The sequence below is a fragment of the Hyperolius riggenbachi genome, chromosome 1, assembly GCF_040937935.1.
Source record: "Hyperolius riggenbachi isolate aHypRig1 chromosome 1, aHypRig1.pri, whole genome shotgun sequence".
Lineage (NCBI taxonomy): Eukaryota > Metazoa > Chordata > Amphibia > Anura > Hyperoliidae > Hyperolius > Hyperolius riggenbachi.
This window is the reverse complement of record NC_090646.1, coordinates 500884038-500902312: the sequence shown is the minus strand read 5'-3', so window position 1 is coordinate 500902312 and position 18275 is coordinate 500884038. Positions and strand designations below refer to the sequence as shown.

At 44.2% G+C, this 18275-nt stretch overlaps 1 protein-coding gene across 4 annotated transcripts in view; it reads left to right on the top strand.

Moving 5' to 3' along the window:
• MMP17 (matrix metallopeptidase 17) overlaps window positions 1-18275 on the top strand; it is a 225787-nt gene that overhangs the window by 200204 nt on the left and 7308 nt on the right. For all 4 annotated transcript variants that reach the window (XM_068243452.1, XM_068243451.1, XM_068243453.1 and 1 more), the window contains 2 exons: window positions 5062-5214; window positions 8004-8261. In XM_068243452.1, the coding sequence (XP_068099553.1) occupies window positions 5062-5214; window positions 8004-8261 (411 nt within the window). The remainder of the gene's footprint in view (window positions 1-5061; window positions 5215-8003; window positions 8262-18275) is intronic.

Sequence of the window (18275 nt, the reverse complement as noted above, 5' to 3'; positions counted from 1 at the left end):
GCTCAGCTCTCACTTTTCTTCTTGTTATCTTCACAGTATGTTTACACTTTTACCTTCCTGCTTCTAATGCTCTTTCATTTTTCTATACTATTAAGCATTAACCCTCAGCAAATGTAGTGTTTGCTTGCTGACTGGTGTGGGTAGAGTAGGGACCCTTTCTATAACGAGAAACCTCATCGCTGGTGAAAGGCTCTAGCACACAATCCTCTTACATGCAATCCATTTTGCAAGCTAATGTCCTCTGTCTACAACTGCATCATTTTGCAACCTATTTGTTTTAATCAAAATTATACAGAAAAAAGTTGTGCGCTCCAACCATATGTGATAATAGTAGTAATGATGTTGTTAATCAGTCTCACCCACACTTCTTATTTATGAATCTGGATCGCTAAATACCAGAAGGAGCTTTGTGTGGCTCCCCAGATGAATATATAGTATACAAGTTAGTATAGCGCTCAACAGATATAATCACATATAGACTCCTAGAAATGATTATAATAAACATAAGTCCATTTCACAGTTCAGGAACAGTCCTATATTATTTTCTGATCGTATAAGCTTCACTCAGATGGTGCACCTCCTCAGATCCACTTTAGTATTTTTAAAACATATACGCTCACTGGAAAATTTGCTGGCTAGGCCAGAGGTGTACATGCTGATTGGACTTGGTCAGCTGCATTTTCCAGTGAGCGTATATGTTTTAATGATACTAAAGTGGATCTGAGGAAGTGTACAATCTGAGTGACGCGTATGCGATCAGAAAATAATATAGGACTGTTCCTGAACTCAGGGCTGGATTTGTACTCTTTATCGCCCAAGGCCACTGTCACCAGCTGCCCCCCTTCAGTTTAGGTAGCAAGATGACCTCTTCCCTCCAGTATAGGTAGCCAGAAGACCCCTCCCCTCCTTCCCTCTAGTATAGGTAGCCTGATGACCCCCCAGTATAGGTAGCCAGATGACTCCTCCCCCTTTTTTCCAGTATAGGTAGCCAGATGACTCCTCCCCCTTTCCTTCCAGTATAGGTAGCCAGATGACTACATGAATCCCTCCCCCCCCCCCCCTTTCAGTATAGGTAGTCAGCTCGCCTTCACACTGCAGCAGCCATCAGTGTCACTCATTTCTCCACTAGTCTCCAGTGCAGAAGCTTCCTCTTCCTTTCCATCTCCAAAGCTGCCCAAGTCCATAGCCGGCCGTCACAATGCAAAGGTGCACAGAGAGCAAGGTGGCTGCTGCACGGGCAGCAGAGTACCGCAGTCAGGCGCTCGCCTGATCTCCCTGCATTGCAGCATCTGCTGCTTTGGTGCCCTTCCTCCTATGGTGCCCTAGGCCATGGCCTAGGCAGCGCTGTACTGGGGACAGCCGTGTGACACAGCTGTCCCCCTGGTTAACACAGAAGCGATCGGTGGTGATAGGCTGAAGCCTATCACAGCTGATCGCAGTGATTGGCTGACTGAGGGATGGAGGGAGGGAAAACATTTAAAGAAATAGGTTTTTTTATTTAAAAAATAATAATAATAAAAATATTTACATAAAAAAATAAACATAGGTGGAGCGATCAGACCCCACCAACAGAGAGCTCTGTTGGTGGGGGGGAAAGGGGGAGGAATCACTTGTGTGCTGTGTTGTGCGGCACTGCAGCTTTGCCTTAAAGCTGCAGTGGCCCAATTAAGTAAAAATGGCCTGGTCACTAGGGGGGTTTAACACCGCAGTCCTCAAGTGGTTAAAAAAGACAGTTGACTTATCACCACCATGTACCTGAGTGAAATGTTTTACAATTTTAGAAATGTTGGCAGTGGTACACAAAGGACCACAATAATCAGGGCCAGCCTTAGGTTTCACAAAAACTGAGCAAAACCTGATTTTTGTGGCCCCATCATCCTCTTCCCGCATGTGTTACACTTAAAAATGAAGGCTAGAACCTTTCAGGAATATTAATAAAAACAATCAGTGGGACAGTTAGCCTCCCCCTCCCCCCCCCTCCCCCATTTAGAATGATAGCACAGCACTGACAATTTGCACCACTCATTATAGCCGCAGTGCGCCTCCCCAAAAAAATGCCCACAGACTCAGTATAGGTAGGTAGCCAGGTATAGGTGCCCCCAGTATAGGATCTTATGTGTAGGTGCCCTCAATATAGGTTGCCAAGCATAGGTGCCCCCAGTATAGGAAATCAGATGAAGGACTCTCCATCCCCGCCATAGGTAGCCAGGCGTAGGTGCCTCCAATATAGGTAGCCAGGTGTTGGTGCCCTCAGTAAAGGTAGCCAGCTATAGGTACCCCCAGTATAGGAAATAAGGTGTAGGTGCCCTCAGTATAGGCAACCAGCTATAGGCGTCCCCTTAGAAGCCGCTCGCTCAGGTCAAAGGCCGGCTATGACAATAATGCTCCGTTCCGCAATGAGGCGAAGTGGCATTAGGGCCGGTTTCCACTATTCCAGTAGCCGTCTTGCGAGACACACATCGGCACTTGCACTGATGCAATTAGTCATGCACAGATTTAGGAATTTGGGTGTGTGCTACCAAAAACTGCTGCATGCTGTTCAGAATCACACTGGCATGGGCAGCGTTTCCCCTTCTGGCTCGAATCTGGGGGACCGCTGCGTATCCGCACCTAGTGGAAACGTGTCCATATAGTACAGCCTAGATATTGTACCCAGCATGCAGTGCACAAAATCACATACACCATGTTAGATGTTACAACTGATAAACTGTGAGGTGGGATAAGTGGTAGCAGTATAAAGGAACACCAACACCTCCCCGCCTTACTCAATACAGTAGAACCCCCCACCCTCTGTTCAAGTCAGGTCAGGTGCACTACCTCACCTTTAACCCACCCTGTGTCTTCAGCCAGGTACAATACGGCCATGACTGCTGTGTTAGTTGATTACAGAATTCACTGGCTGTTGAACATGCAGTCACTCTCTGACTACTCATGCTGCTCTGTCTTCTCACCACTCAGTTGATAACAAAAATGAACAATGAGGAGGCCCAAGGGTTTGTGTTTACACTGAGATGATGAGGGTAGGAAGAAGTGATTGGCAAGTAAAAACTGCATGTGCCAGGGGTAGCAGAAGCAATTAGATGAGTTATTATAGCCTGTCTGGTTGCTATTTCCTGTAGATTTATCGCGATGCCAGTGCCTATGGGTATAAGATGTTGTTAGCCAGTTTGGAAGCACTCATCTGATGCCTGAGGGTCTCTTTAAAGTGGATCACTCTAAACTTTCTAAACTTTCCCCTTGTTTATTTATACATGGCTCATCTGCTGTGCGGGAGAAATGCTTGTGAGTCAGCGGCAGCTTTCCCTTTGTAAGCTGTAGCCAACATAACATAACCTTCTGCCGCTTTTTGCTTCACTTCATGAACGTAAGTGAAGTTAAATTATTACAACAGTGTAATTCACTTGAAAGGAGCTTCTTGGGTACCATAAAATCAATCTGGGATTTGTGGCATGGAAGAATCACTGAATTGGAGATAATATTTCTAGCTTTCTATAATTCCCCAAAGAGAAAGTTACTTTTAGGCCATCTGTTCCTTGTTTATGTCGGCTTTCCTTATATGAGCTCTAACATACTGCAAATTGCCTTGTAAACGTTTCTATTTTTGGTGTATCTCGCCACTGAGAAACACCTTTATAGTTTTGCCCGTTAGGTAACAGTTAGATAATCTTCTGAGTTCACATATTTTGTAGAGCGAGAGAGAGCTGCTCATTACCCAGAAGGCCTCAGGATTTGGTGCAAAATGTAAGAACTCCACTAAAAACCATTTGTGTCTACACCGATAACACAACTACAATCTTTGCATATATGCAAGGATTGTATGCAAGGTATGCATATGCATTGTATGCACATGTGCAAGGATTAAAAATATCTTGTGCACAACTACTTTTCCACATTCAAATTTTATAGTGTTTATTCCGATTAACCACAAAGCAGGGAACCCAAAGACAATAAACTTTTTTCTTTTCAACCATTTTAGGAAAAATTATTGACATCCTTTATTTCTGAGGTGACAACATATTGTGGCATTGCTGTGTTCTATAAACCCAATAGTGCAAATCATATAAACTTTCACACATACGCTGATTAGTGATGGACAATGGCATGCAAATAATTCTGAGCTGATGCAAATGTGTATGCTACTTTTATGTAAATTTAGGCAGCATGAAAATGTATCAATCACATGCTGCTGTGGTTAATTTTCAAGCTTATTGATGATCCATAGAAGTGAACTCTCAAGTTTCCGACTTGATCAGTAAAGCCATCCATCACTTAGCATAGATGGGGAGGCTTGCAAGGTCAAAAGGGAGAGACTTCCTCCTCACACTGGCAAATTTCCTCCTGACATTACATTCTTAGTAACAACAATAGTACTTCTCCTGGGTATATGAACAATCATTGTGTAAAAAATAATTTCTCCTTGCATTCAAATTTCATGTATATGTTATGCAGCTCGAACTTGGGCACATAAACATGGACAAGAAGTTATTCTGATTTCCAGTATCAACCTGCATATAATTTACATGAAATTTGAATGCTAGAATTTATTTTCATTCATTTTCATTTCATCGATCATCCATACATATATCTGTGCTGTAATCCACTGCTTATTGCTTTGTGCTGTGAGGCTTAATCTATCAGTAGTTGTCTGGGGTTATGGGAGGAAGCTGGAACACCCAGGAAAAAACCCCATACAAACGTGAGGAGAACATACAAACTCCATGCAGACCCACCCTGCTGTACATCTGCAACTGTGGTACAGATACATCTATTTCATCCAGTCATTTCCTGTTTTGTCCACATTGTCACTTGTCAGCCTTGTACAATGATGATAATACTGTGTTAATTATATATATTTTTCCCATATACTGGATCAGTAATTATTCTCTACTTCGACTAACATAATGTGTCCCATCCATTTTCACCTTATCTTCCCAGATATCATTGCTATCTACCCTTCATGACACTTGCACAGGTTATGGCGTGACACAAGTGTGCTGTATACTGTAACGATCAGCTTATACATAGATATGATAGTCATTTAATGTGTATTTTACCTTCTAGGTAAATATTTCTGGAGGCTTACTCGAAATAAGCATTTGGTCTCCCTCCAGCCTGCTCAGATCCATCGTTTCTGGAGAGGGCTTCCTCTAAATATGGACAGTGTTGATGCAATTTATGAAAGGACCACAGACCACAAAATTGTATTCTTCAAGGGTAAGTGGAATGGTCTGCAGTGTACTTCATGCAAAGGCAGCAAAATAACAGAGTTTGTAGTTTTTGTCAGCAGTCAGAGGCTGGAGCAGAGGTGTGCATAAAATAGGAGCACGATGAAACATGGGTGCGGGTGAAGCTGATATAAGTGTAAATGATAAATACTGTTGTGAATTGGGAGCCAAATGAAAACGATAAATATTAACAGTAATAATAACTAGAGTAAAACATTGGCAAATGTTACTGATATTTTACTACAGCTTAACCTAACTCTACTCTCACACAGAACTCTCCCCCTTTCCGATGACTAACCCTACCTGATGCCTAACCCTAAAACCCCCTTTCCTGATGCCTAATCTTAGAACTACCCTTCCTAACCACTTACTATTTAAAATTATAGATTTCAAAACAATAATTTTCAAAAAAGAAAAGTTTGTAAATGCAAAACACAATTTCAATATGATAATTTTCAAAAACAAATAATTTGTAAATACAAAACATAAATCATTTCAAAAGCTATAACGTTTGAATTTTTAAAACATGACAAATTTCAAAAATTATAACATTGTAATTTTCAAAACGATAATTATCGAGCTCCCAAATTTCTCCTTTGGGTACCCAGTAGCCTAAATTTGCACTACCGTCTATGGGACACCCAAATTGTCCATTAGCTGCAGAGCGCCCAAATTTCCAGAGACCATACCAGTAGCTTTGGTCCTTAACCACTTGAGGATCGCAGTGGTAAACCCCCTTAAAGACCAGGCTGTGTTTTGTGTAATTGGCCACTGCAGCTTTAAGGCCAAGCTGCAGGGCCGCACAACACAGCACACGAGTGATCCCCCCCCCTTTTTCTGCCCACCAACAGAGCTCTCTGTTGGTGGGGTCTGATCGCCCCCCCTTGTGTTTATTTATGTTTTAATAAATATTTATGTTACTTCTTTTAATGTTTTTTTTTTACGAATTCTTCTTTTTCTTGTTTCTAAGAAATCCTCTCCCCCCAGCCGGCGGCTGCCCGATCCCCCCCCCCCCCCCCATGTGGCATGTAGTGATCCCCAGCAGCGCGTCTCCCGGCTGCTGTCTGTGATGCGGAAGGAAGCAGGAGAGCGGTTTCCATAGTAACGGCGATACACATCGCTGCTACAGGAAGCCTCTCTCTCTCCTGCTTCCTTCCGCATCACAGACAGCAGCCGGGAGACGCGCTGCTGGGATCACTACACGCCACGGCATGTGAGGGGAATATAAGGAAGCGGCCGCCAGCCAAGGTAATAGCAGCGGCGGCAGCGGGGGTAGGGGGTCGAATCGGGCGGGGGGCACTGTACTACCCATACTAGGGCGCTATACTGGGCACTATGCTAGCTATACTGGGCACTATACTAGCTATACTGGGCACTATACTAGCTATACTAGGCACTATACTAGGGCTATACTGGGCACTATACTAGCTATACTGAGCACTATCCTAGCCATACTGAGCACTATACTAGCCATACTGGGCACTATACTAGCTATATTGGGGCACTACCTACCCATACTGGGCACTATATTAGCTATACTGGGCACTATACTAGCTATACCGGGCACTATACTAGCTATACTGGGCACTATACTAGCTATACTGGGCACTATACTAGCCATACTGGGCACTATACTAGCCATACTGGGCACTTTACTAGCTATATTGGGGCACTACCTACCCATACTGGGACTATACTAGCTATACTGGCCACTATACTAGCTATACTGGAGCACTATGCTAGCTATACTGGGGTAACTATACTAGCCATACTGGGGCAACTATGCTAGCTGTGCCGCCGCACCCTTCGACCCGTTCCCCCCCCCCCCCCCCCCTTAACCCGCGGTGCACGACGCTGTCCACTAGGACGTGCCAAAAGGCCAACACCCCATCCCACAACCCCCCCCCCCCCCCACAGAAAGTGGTCCCCGGGCCAGAAAAGGTTGGGGACCCCTGATCTATAGGATACTCATCAAAGATGACCATTATAACCAATCCCTCCAATCACTGGTTCTTCCACTCTGTAGTCTGCAGCAATCCAAGAAGTTAGTTTGTTTAACAGAACCAGGAAAGAATGGGATGATCATTCTATAGTACACATTCTATACCTTTTACAGTGTACAGCAGGGAATGGGATCCCCAAACTTTTTTTTAGTCAAGGGCTGCTGGGGGGCCGGAGTGTACATAAAATGATGTAAAAAAACATTGCATTGAACCTAGGTAGTGTAAACAGCGCCTGAAACACAGTCCCCCACACGCAAAGCAATCAGTGTTCAAAATACTTACTGTATTTTCAAAAGTCCCCCCAAAACAACTCCCTTTCCCCAGTAATTGCAAGGACTTCAAATTATCCACCCCTACACACACTCGCGCACACACTGCTTTTATTTTACCTCTAACCACCCCACCACTACCACAATGTTTTTGCGCAATAGACAGTGAAGCATACCCAGATGACAACCTGCCATACAATTGGATAGCAGTGGCACCTAATGCGGAATTGGATTGGTAGCCAGAGTATTACTTCTTGCTGGCTTCCATGTTGAAATGTGGTGCCAGCACTGCTACCGCATCTATAAGTAATGCATTTTGTGTTTGGGGGGCCGGTAAAAAAGCCTCAGGGGGCCGCATTCGGCCCGCGGGCCTTAGTTTGAGGACCACTGGTGTACAGGTTAATGTTTTGTTTTGTTTTTTTGTTTTGTTTTTTTTCTTTTTTTTATAGATCTGTTCATAATTCTTTAAATAATTAGTTTCACCCCTTATCTCCCAACTCTTTTAGGAGATCGTTACTGGGTGTTCAAGGATAACAATGTGGAAGAAGGATACCCTCGTCCCATCACAGATTTCGGATTGCCCCCAGGGGGTGTGGATGCTGCCTTCTCTTGGTCCCACAATGATAAGACCTATTTCTTCAAGGACAGCCTCTTCTGGTGTTACAGCGAGCGTGAGCACAGAATGGATGAGGGCTACCCTATGGAGACTGCTCTGTGGAAGGGGATTCCCACTACTCTGGATGATGTTATGGCCTGGTCAGATGGTGAGTACCAGTCACTGTTAGGCTGGAACCACACTTGTCTGTGTGAGAACCGTGCCATTTCTCCAGATGTGATTTTACACACACGCTGCACAGTTCTGTGTGTTTAAGCACGCACATTCTTAACTACTTTACGACCGCCTCACACCAATGGGCGTGACCGCGGCGGCAGCCCCAGGACCGCCTAACGCCATTTGGCGTCAAGTCCTGGGGCTGCAGTTTCCCAGGGAACGGCCGCGCGCATGCGCACGGAGTTCCGTGAATAGCCTGCTAGCCGCCGATCTCGGCTAGCAGGCTGCTTTTAAATGTAAGGGGAAAGAACTCCCCTTTGTTTACAAGCATACAGCGCTGCCGGGGGCCGCAGCGCTGTACAGATCGGCGATCCCCAGCCTCTGATTGGCCGGGGAGCGCCCTCCTCTCCTAGGCTGATGTCTATGAGAGGCGGAACAGGACGAATCGCCGTCCTGTTCAAATCCTAGTTTCACGGAGGGGAGGAGGGAAGGGAAGGGAGGGGGACGGGGAGAGAGAGAGCCTCGCTGAGGCATGCGAAAAAAATAAATAAACAAAGCCTGCAGTGATCGGACCCCTCCGGCGGCAGGTCCCCTAAGGAACAAAAAAAGGAGGTGAGTCCGATCGCTGGGCTCAATAGCTAGGCTGTGCAGAAGGCTGAAAAGCCTGCACAGCCCGGCAATGCAAAAATGAGGCCGGTCTTTAGGGGGGTTACCACTGCGGTCGTCAAGTGGTTAACTCCCTTGCCGTTACAATTCTGGCGGCAAGGGGGCAGCGCAGCACTTTTTTTAAAAAAAAATTTAAATCATGTAGCGAGCATGAACGGTCAGAACGGGATTTCCTGCTGGGCTTCCCCGGTCGCCATGGCGTCCGGGCGGGATGACGTCACCGACGTCATGGACGTCGGGACGTCAGAGGGAGTCCCGATCCACCCCTCAGCGCTGCCTGGCACTGATTGGCCAGGCTGCGCAAGGGGTCTGGAGGGGGTGGGGCGGCGCGGCGGGTAGTGGCGAATCGGCAGCGAGCGGAAACTGCACGCAGCTAGCAAAGTGCTAGCTGCGTGCAGGGAAAAAAATTGTGAAAATCGGTTCAGCGGGGCCTGAGAAATCCTGCTACGCAGGTTACCCCGAGCTGAGCTCGGGATAACCGGCAAGGAGGTTAAACAGCAGCTGATGATTTTCAATGGAAAAATATATGCAATATTTTGAAACAAAAAGCAAGTTTTTTTTTCCAGCATGAAAAATCGCATTCGACTGTGAACTATCCCAATGACTAACATTGTCTTTCATTTGAAATGCGATTTAGCATACGGAAAAAGCGTATGATTTTGTAGTGTGGTCTCAGCCTTAGTGACAACAACAGAATGCTGACATCTAGCTAATAGATGATACAATTAATTTCCCACAGATAGATAAACACATCAGAACTCATTATTGTATATATAGATAATGGAATGCTGTTCAATCATATCCTAACTAAAATCTAAAATAGTATAAAACACAGGAGATAGTGGGGGAATTTAGAAAAGTCAAAAATGGGTAAAAAAAAAAAAAAGTAGCAATTAGAATCTTTCATTTGTTAGAACGGTGCCACTATCAGCAAAGCAATTGACATTTAGCTGCCAGTAATGGAGCAGTTCATTAGCAAATAAAAGTTTATGCTCCACTCACAGTCCCGGCGCTGAAAGGAGAATTGCCGATATGGCACGGGCCTAAAGGAAATCAGAGTACCTCATTTAACTTTTCTTTGAAACTGTGTTAAAACTTTTCTTTGAAGCTGTTAAAAAAGGTATTTGATGTTTTACATTGTAAACCATTTTGGCCACATCATCATTAAAAATGTGTTCATTATATGCGACAAAATATTTTTGATGGCATATTATATGCAATGTTTGTACTTTACAAGAGTAATTATGCAAACACCTTGAACGTGCTGAGCCCCAGAAAAATCAAGGTTGTTGCATAATTTTGGACCTTCACTAGATGATGGCATTTACTTCATTAATACTGGTAAATTACAGTTTGAAAAAAAATAGCTGTGATGAGCTTGTGTCTTGCAGCAAGTTTGGTGTATGTGCTTACATGGGTACATGCACAATAATGTAAAACTGGGACTTACAAGTTTTTTGACATTATCATGCCAGAAGGTTGAATAACATTTTCTTCTCTGCTTAACAGTTATGTCAGGCTACAAGTTTACTGCAAGAAAGCATTTACCGTAACAGTAATTTCTTTCTTCACTGTTTAAAAAACTTTATTTTAAAATGTAACAATATAGAGTGTCCACTGGGCCGGTTCACACCGACGCGTGGTGGGCGTTTACCGCCAGCGTCCAGAACTCAATGGTAAACACTCCCTTTCAAATGAATGGGAGCGTTTGTATCGGGCGGCATGTATAGTTTACCAGCTTTTGCGCAAATGCGGTGTTCCGACCCCGATTTTCCCCGTCATTCAGGGTCGATTACCGCCGTGTTTTTGTGTCTCCCTGCTGAGCCAGAAGCATTCCATTATCTATATATACGGGAAGCCACCAAAAACCTGAACAAGCCCCCAAATGGGACGCTACAGAATGCTAGAAGCCCATGGGTACTGGCCCACAGTATCTTATCTACATCTAAACGCACACAAATACAGTATGTGTTTTTTAACCTCTCGATGACCGCTGTCTTAAACCCCCCTAGTGACCAGGTCATAGGGTACTGCAGCTGTAAGGGCTCGCTGCAGGGTCAAACATCTCAGCACACAAGTGATTCCCACCCATTTTCTGTGATCGCTCCCAGGATGGTTTTATATATATATATATATATATATATATATATATATATATATATATATATATTATTTAAATAATAAATTTGCTCATTTTTTATTTATTTTTTTATTTCTCCCTCTCTTCCACCCCCAGCCAGCCAATCAGCGGGATCGGCTGTTATAGGCTTCAGCCTATGACAGCTGGTCACTTCCCTGCCTACAGAGGGGACAGCCGTGTCACACAACGCAGTGCTGTACAGAGTTATTAGACTGCGTTTTTATTAGACGCGGTTTTTGCCGTCCAACAGTCTTCAAGTGGCGATCGCCGCTGGGTGACTGATGGCAGGGCGGAGCTCCGTCATCTATGCAGAGATGCGCGCGTGATCTCCTGCAAGCCCCATTCCCAGCCATTCATGCCAATTGGCATGGAGTGATCCCCTGGGGCTGCTGCCGCGTTCACACCAATTGTCGTGGAGCGCTCGGCAAGAAGTTAAAGTCATTTTTTAAAATAACTAATGCTTGCCATACACTGGTCGATTACAGTACGATTGATCAACCAAACGATAAATGGATTTGACTCATAATAAATGAATCGATCGAACAATAATCAATTTGTTGGCCATACACTAGGGACAATTTTTTCTTTAATTTCTGCCATTCATTCGATCGGTTTCTGTGTTCAATCAAGTATGTCTGAATCCATTCATACAACAACTCTGTTGTGCGGAATTCCTAAATTACTGAAAGCCTATGCATTGAACAATAGTTTGATTAAAGGTAGATCGAACACATCATTGAAACAATTCTAAATAGAAATAACCCAAGCTACTAGATCGATTTATCTTTAAAATTCCACCGAATATCAGCCAATATGAATCGATTGGATATAAAGCTGTGTACTCAATTTTCATCCAATTCAATTATTTCATCTGTTTTAATAATCGATCGCACAAAAAAACCCATCCAGTGTATGTATGTACCTTAAAGTGTACCTGAGATGACAAAAGGAAACATTTTTATACTTACCCGGGGCTTCCTCCAGCCCCATAAGCACCGCTGAGTCCCTCACCGTCCTCCCCAGTGCCTCTGCTCTTCTGCCAGCGGTCCCGGTAATCTCGCTCAGTCGCGCCATCCGGTCTCTTCTGCTCATGCGTGACCCCCTTCACGTATGCGCAGAAGAGCCCGACTGGTGCGGATGAGGAAGTTACCAGGACCGCAAGCAGGAAAACTGAGGCACTCGGGAGGACAGCGAGGGACTCAGCGGTGCTTATAGGTATGGCGGAAGCCACAGGTAAGTATAAAATCTTTTGCTTTCGTCATCTCAGGTTTTCTTTAAGCCTAAAAACCTATGGTTATAAAGGAGCACCACCTACTGTTTGCTGGGGATCACTACACCCACTGGCTAAGGCCCGGTTCAAATTAGCATTTGCCAACGGAACCGGCCGTACGGTTCCGTGGTTCGTTCCGCTGAGCGGATGAAAAAATACTGCAGGACCCAATTTTCCGGACCGTTTCACTCAGCGCAACGGAACCGGAAGGTTTTGCAGCATATAGGAACCAATGAAAATGGATGTTTTACAGCACACTGGCTGTATAACGGACCGGTTTCACCGGATCCAGCTGGCCTGATCCATATGTCTGGTTCCGTAAAAAAACGCTAATGTGAACCATAGGCGTTATCACCCTATAGCAGTGGCTAGAGAACAGTAAGGCTGGGCCACACAGGCAATTTCTGCTGACAACTTTGGGCATTTAGAGCGAGCATCACCGATTATAGACTGTTAACACCTGCACGCAGTCTGTGCAATCGCACGCAGTTTGCGATTTTATGTGTCAGGGACTCCATTTTATAAACATGCGGGAATCACAGTGGAAGAATTGCAAGTTTCTGATTCCGGTGATACCGTTAATGACTAACTGTACATGGTTTATTGTAAGCTTTCCTAAACATTAAGTTTCTTCTTCAGGTGTGAAGAAGAAACAATGTTTGGAAAACTTGCGATAAACCATGTATAGTTAGTCATTAAAGGTATCACCGGAATAAACGTTTGTTGGTTTGATGCCTGCATTTCTGCTCCTCGACTAACACCGAACAACACTTCACAAGTTACTGAGTGAAGGAGCGTGTCTCTATAAAAGAGCATTACGTGGGATTTCGCATTGTGCAAAATCACCCATGATTTTAAACAAGTGTGGTCCCTGCCTTAGCTAATGCATGATGGCAAACTGCATTTTCTGGGGAAATTGGGGGCAGCTGTAGAGTCCCAAGTTCAGTTTGACTCCAGTACACTCCGCACAGAGTTTGTGTGTTATGTAATTACTCCACTTTTTTTCCACATCCTGAATACATACAGGCAGGTAAATTAGCCACTGACTATGGCAAGGACATTAGTCTATTGTTGGGACATTGAGTTGTGAGCTCCTTTGACAGACTATTAGTGATAGAATGTATTCTGTAAAGTGACAGGGAAGAAATGGCAGTGGTGTGTGCGCGCGTGTGTGTATGTGTATGCATGTGCGTGTGTATGTCTGTTTGTTTCATCTGCACTAATCAGAAAACTGACCCATCCTTTTCTCTCTGTACTGGTGGGAAGGCTGAGCTATGCATGGGTCTGTCTCTGAAGGTAATATTTTGAAACAATATTTGAAAATTCTGTGATGTACAGATCTAAACTGAAGGGTTTGCTTTTTTATTTATAAGAGTGGAATATCTACTAAGTGAGGAAGAATGCTTCTCTTCTGTTCATTTCTCATGGAGTGTTCCATGATATGACCAGCAGAGGGTACTGTTGTGCTTCATACCATAAATAATCATCATGTTCAGTATAAGCCGGGTTACAGTGCAGAATATCCCATCATAATTTATTCTGCTTGAGCACTGTAATTTTTTCAGGAAATAAAATGTTTTCATGGAACATTTGATAGAAGCATTTCAAAGAATTATATGTACTGTAATTTTTACCCTAACCATTTGAAGGAATACCATGGAGAGTAATGTAGCATGAAGCATATAAAATATTTTGTTAAAGCTGTCATATCGCTCCCCAATGTAATGTTCCATTGAAGCATTCGTATCATTGCTTTCTGACATCACATGATAAAACTATCATTGAAATTAGAATTACCAGCATACATCAAGCAGCAAGAGGCTCCTCATACTCATTTATATTCAAATCTTCTGTTAGAGGGAGAAAAAAAAGATGCCTCAATAATATTTTACCGTTTGTACTCAACAGTAAGGCAACTTAGACTATAAGTCCACCATCTAACATATGACTCTCTTAAAGTGAACCAAGTACTATTATAGCACCCATGGCATCTCAATAGCACATTTAATATGCATGCCAAGAGTGTGGCTCATTAATAAAAAAAAAACTTCAATTTCACCTTTTCTTTTTACATTTAAAAGTTCAGCTGGGGGTTTTATTAATCTATGTCCGAGGCTTGCCCGACCTCAGAAGTTTCAGGCAGATAAGAAGTAATGGAATTATTTTATTGCACACGTTAGCAGACAGCAAACAAAAAGCTTGCATCAGCAGGCGGGGTGGGAAGATTGGACACTGTGCTTCAAAGAGTTTACAGAAGCCACAGATGCTATCTTCATACCTTATTCTGGATAAATAATGGGCAGTTAGAAGGGGAGGGGGGAACATGGCAGCTCCTATAGCTTTTAGAAACCTGGAAAAAGAAAGTGGTGCTTGATTCCCTTTTTCAGCAAACGTGTAACATTAGGAAACACAAGAGTCAGATACTTAGCTCATGGCCTGCTCGAGACCATCGCAAGGACCCTCCGGAAGTTCATGGCTACACTTTCGTCCATGATTCAGTGCAGCCACACTGCACAGGTGTAGGACACATCGCACCTGCACAGTTACACGGCGCCACTCAGACTCTTTTTGCACCAAGCCTGAGGGGCTCCATGCCACTGCGCAGGCGCGAGGTTTCCTGCGCAGTGCAGCCACACTTGTTCAAGGACAAAAGTGCATCCATGCGCACTCTTCAACAAGCCCTTGTCGGAGGGGCTGGGGGGTACCAGCGCTGGTTTGGCGGAGGAGAGGGGGCGGGGGAGGTCTCTGGATTATCTAGAGGCTTCCCTCTACTGAGGTAAGTACCTAAATGGTAAGAAACTGGGAAAGCTCAAAAATATTGCTATAAAAACAAGCTTTATATTCTCTTTGGCAAAAATCATCATTCATAATCATCTCTGCCAGAAAAGTGTGTACAGCTACCCGTAGACAGCAAGCTGGAACGCACTGGCCTGATTGCCAATGTTATTCTTATTGTATTCCTGCCACAGGGCACCAATATCTCATTCTCCTATTCCTAAACTGCTGCCAATGCCAGTGCGATGTAAGCAGCGGTGGGGTGGGGGGGGGGAGTTAATGTCAAGCATTTTAGGTTGTGTTTTATTGAAATAAATGGAGTCACTTAGGGATGAGTGAGCTACACATTTTCTAAATTAAAATTGAGCATAAAATACTTCTGTGTGTTGGGGGGTGGGGGGTTGTTAATAGCCCCTATTTCCTAAATTTAAATTGGGCATAAAATTATTGTCTTTAATTCCTGTGTATACATATAGAATTCCAGTATATACAGCTGTGTTCAAAATTATTCAACCTCCACTGAAATTGAGTGTTTTGGCAAGTTTGACATTGATTTTGATCATTTCAGTCATCTTGTTTACAAATAAATCAAAGAGGCACTTGTAAGTCAGACAAATATAACATAACATTTATAATGAAATAACCACAAATATAATTTCTGTGCTCACATCATCAGTTTTATTCAACCCCCAAGTGACATTCATTCTTAGTACTTAGTACAACATCCTTTTCCAGTTATAACAGCTTTTAAACGTAAAGCATAGCTTGACACAAGTGTCTTGCAGCGATCTACGGGTATCTTAGCCCATTCTTCATGGGCAAAAGCCTCTAGTTCAGTCACATTCTCAGGCTTGTGCGCTGCAACTGCTTTCTTTAAGTCCCACCAGAGGTTCTCAATCGGATTTAAGTCTGATGACTGCGATGGCCACTCCAAAATGTTCCAGCCTTTAATCTGCAACCATGCTCTAGTGGACTTGGAGGTATGCTTGGGATCATTGTCCTGTTGAAAGGTCCAACGTCTCTCAAGCCTCAGGTTTGTGATGGACTGCATCACATTTTCTTCCAATATCTCCTGGTACTGAAGAGAATTCATGGTACCTTACACACGCTGGAGCTTCCCTGTACCTGCAGAAGCAAAACAGCCCCAAAGCATGATTGACCCCCCGCCATGTTATTGTATTGTATTATTGTATCAATTAATGATATCTCCAAGAGCTAATTGAAGTGAGGGGTTAGCCAGCTAGAGTTCAATAAATGAGATGAGATTGGAGGTGTTAGTTACGGGGGCCCTCGTCCTATAAAAAACATACACACCAGTTTTCGGTTTGCTTTTCCCAAGAAGCATTGCCTGATGTGAATGATGCCTCTCAGAAGACCAGTGCTTAAAGGGAAGGTTCAGGGAAACCTTTAAAAAAATAAAAATCTATATCCACTTACCTGGGGCTTCCTCCAGCCCGTGGCAGGCAGGAGGTGCCCTCGCCGCCACTCCAGAGGCTTCCGGTCGTCTTCTGTGGCCGACCCGACCTGGCCAGGCCGGTTGCCAGGTCGGGCTCTTCTGCGCTCCAAGGACGGGCTCTTCTGCGTCCCAGGTCGGGTCGGGTCGGCTACCGAAGACGACTGGAAGCCTCTGGAGCGGCGGCGAGGGCACCTCCTGCCTGCCACGGGCTGGAGGAAGCCCCAGGTAAGTGGATATGGATTTTTATTTTTTTAAAGGTTTCCCTGAACCTTCCCTTTAAGAATTGTTGACTTGCATGAAGCTGAAAAGGGTTATAAAAGTATCTCCAAAAGCCTTGCAGTTCATCAGTCCATGGTAAGACAAATTGTCTATAAATGGAGAAAGTTCAGTACTGCTGCTACTCTCCCTTGGAGTGGCTGTCCTGTAAAGATGACTGCAAGAGCACAGCGCAGAAGGCTCAATGAGGTGAAGAAGTATCCTAGAGTGTCAGCTAAAGACTTACAAAAGTCTCTGGCATGTGCTAATATCCCTGTTAGCAAATCTTTGATACGTAAAACACCAAACAAGAATGGAGTTCATGGGAGGAGATTACAGAGGAAGACACTGTTGTCCCAAAAAAACATTGCTGCATGTTTTGAGTGTGCAAAAGAGCACCTGGATGTTCCACAGCAGTACTGGCAAAATATTCTGTGGACAGATGAATCCAAAGTTGAGATGTTTGGAAGAAACACACAACACTATGTGTGGAGAAAAAGAGACACCGCACACAAACATCAAAACCTCATCCCAACTGTGAAGTATGGTGGTGGTGGCAGGGCCGGGCCGAGGCATAGGCTGGAGAGGCTCCAGCCTCAGGGCGCAGTGTAGGAGGGGGCGCAGAATTCATTCAGCTGTCATTCCTAATTGTGTTTGAAGCAGAAAGAAATAATACAAGGGGATACATGGCAGTGACTGCAAGCCAGATAACTAGATATTAAGGTGTTGGGGAGGTTGTGGGCCCTGTGGCACCTCTTAGTCAATAGCAATCAGTGTGTGATGGCTGGGGAGGCAGGGATGGAGGGGCGCACTTTGGTGTCTCAGCCTTGGGCGCTGGAGGACCTTGTCCCGGCTCTGGGTGGTGGCATCATGGTTTGGGGCTGCATCAGGGCCTGGTCGGATTGCTAAAATGAAAATGAATTCCCAAGTTTATCAAGACATTTTGCAGGAGAACTTAAGGCCATCTTGTCCACCAGCTGAAGTTCAGCAGAAGATGGGTGTTGCAACAGGACAACGACCCAAAGTATAGAAGTAAATCAAAGACAGAATGGCTTAAAAAGAAGAAAATACGCCTTCTGGAGTGGCCCAGTCAGAGTCCTGACCTCAACCCGATTGAGGTGCTATGGCATGACCTCATCCCAATAATATTGTTGAACTGAAACAGTTCTGTAAAGAGGAATGGTCAAAAATTACTCCTGACCATTGTGCACATCTGATCTGCAACTACAGAAAACATTTGGTTGAACTTATTGCTGCCAAAGGAGGTTCAACCAGTTATTAAATCCTCAACCAGTTATTAAATCCAAGGGTTCACATACCTTTTCCACCTGCACTGTGAATGTTTACATGGTGTGTTCAGTAAAAACATTGAAACATTTAATTAATTGTGTAGTGTTATTTTACGTACACTGTGATTGTCTATTGTTATTGATAGCTCAACACA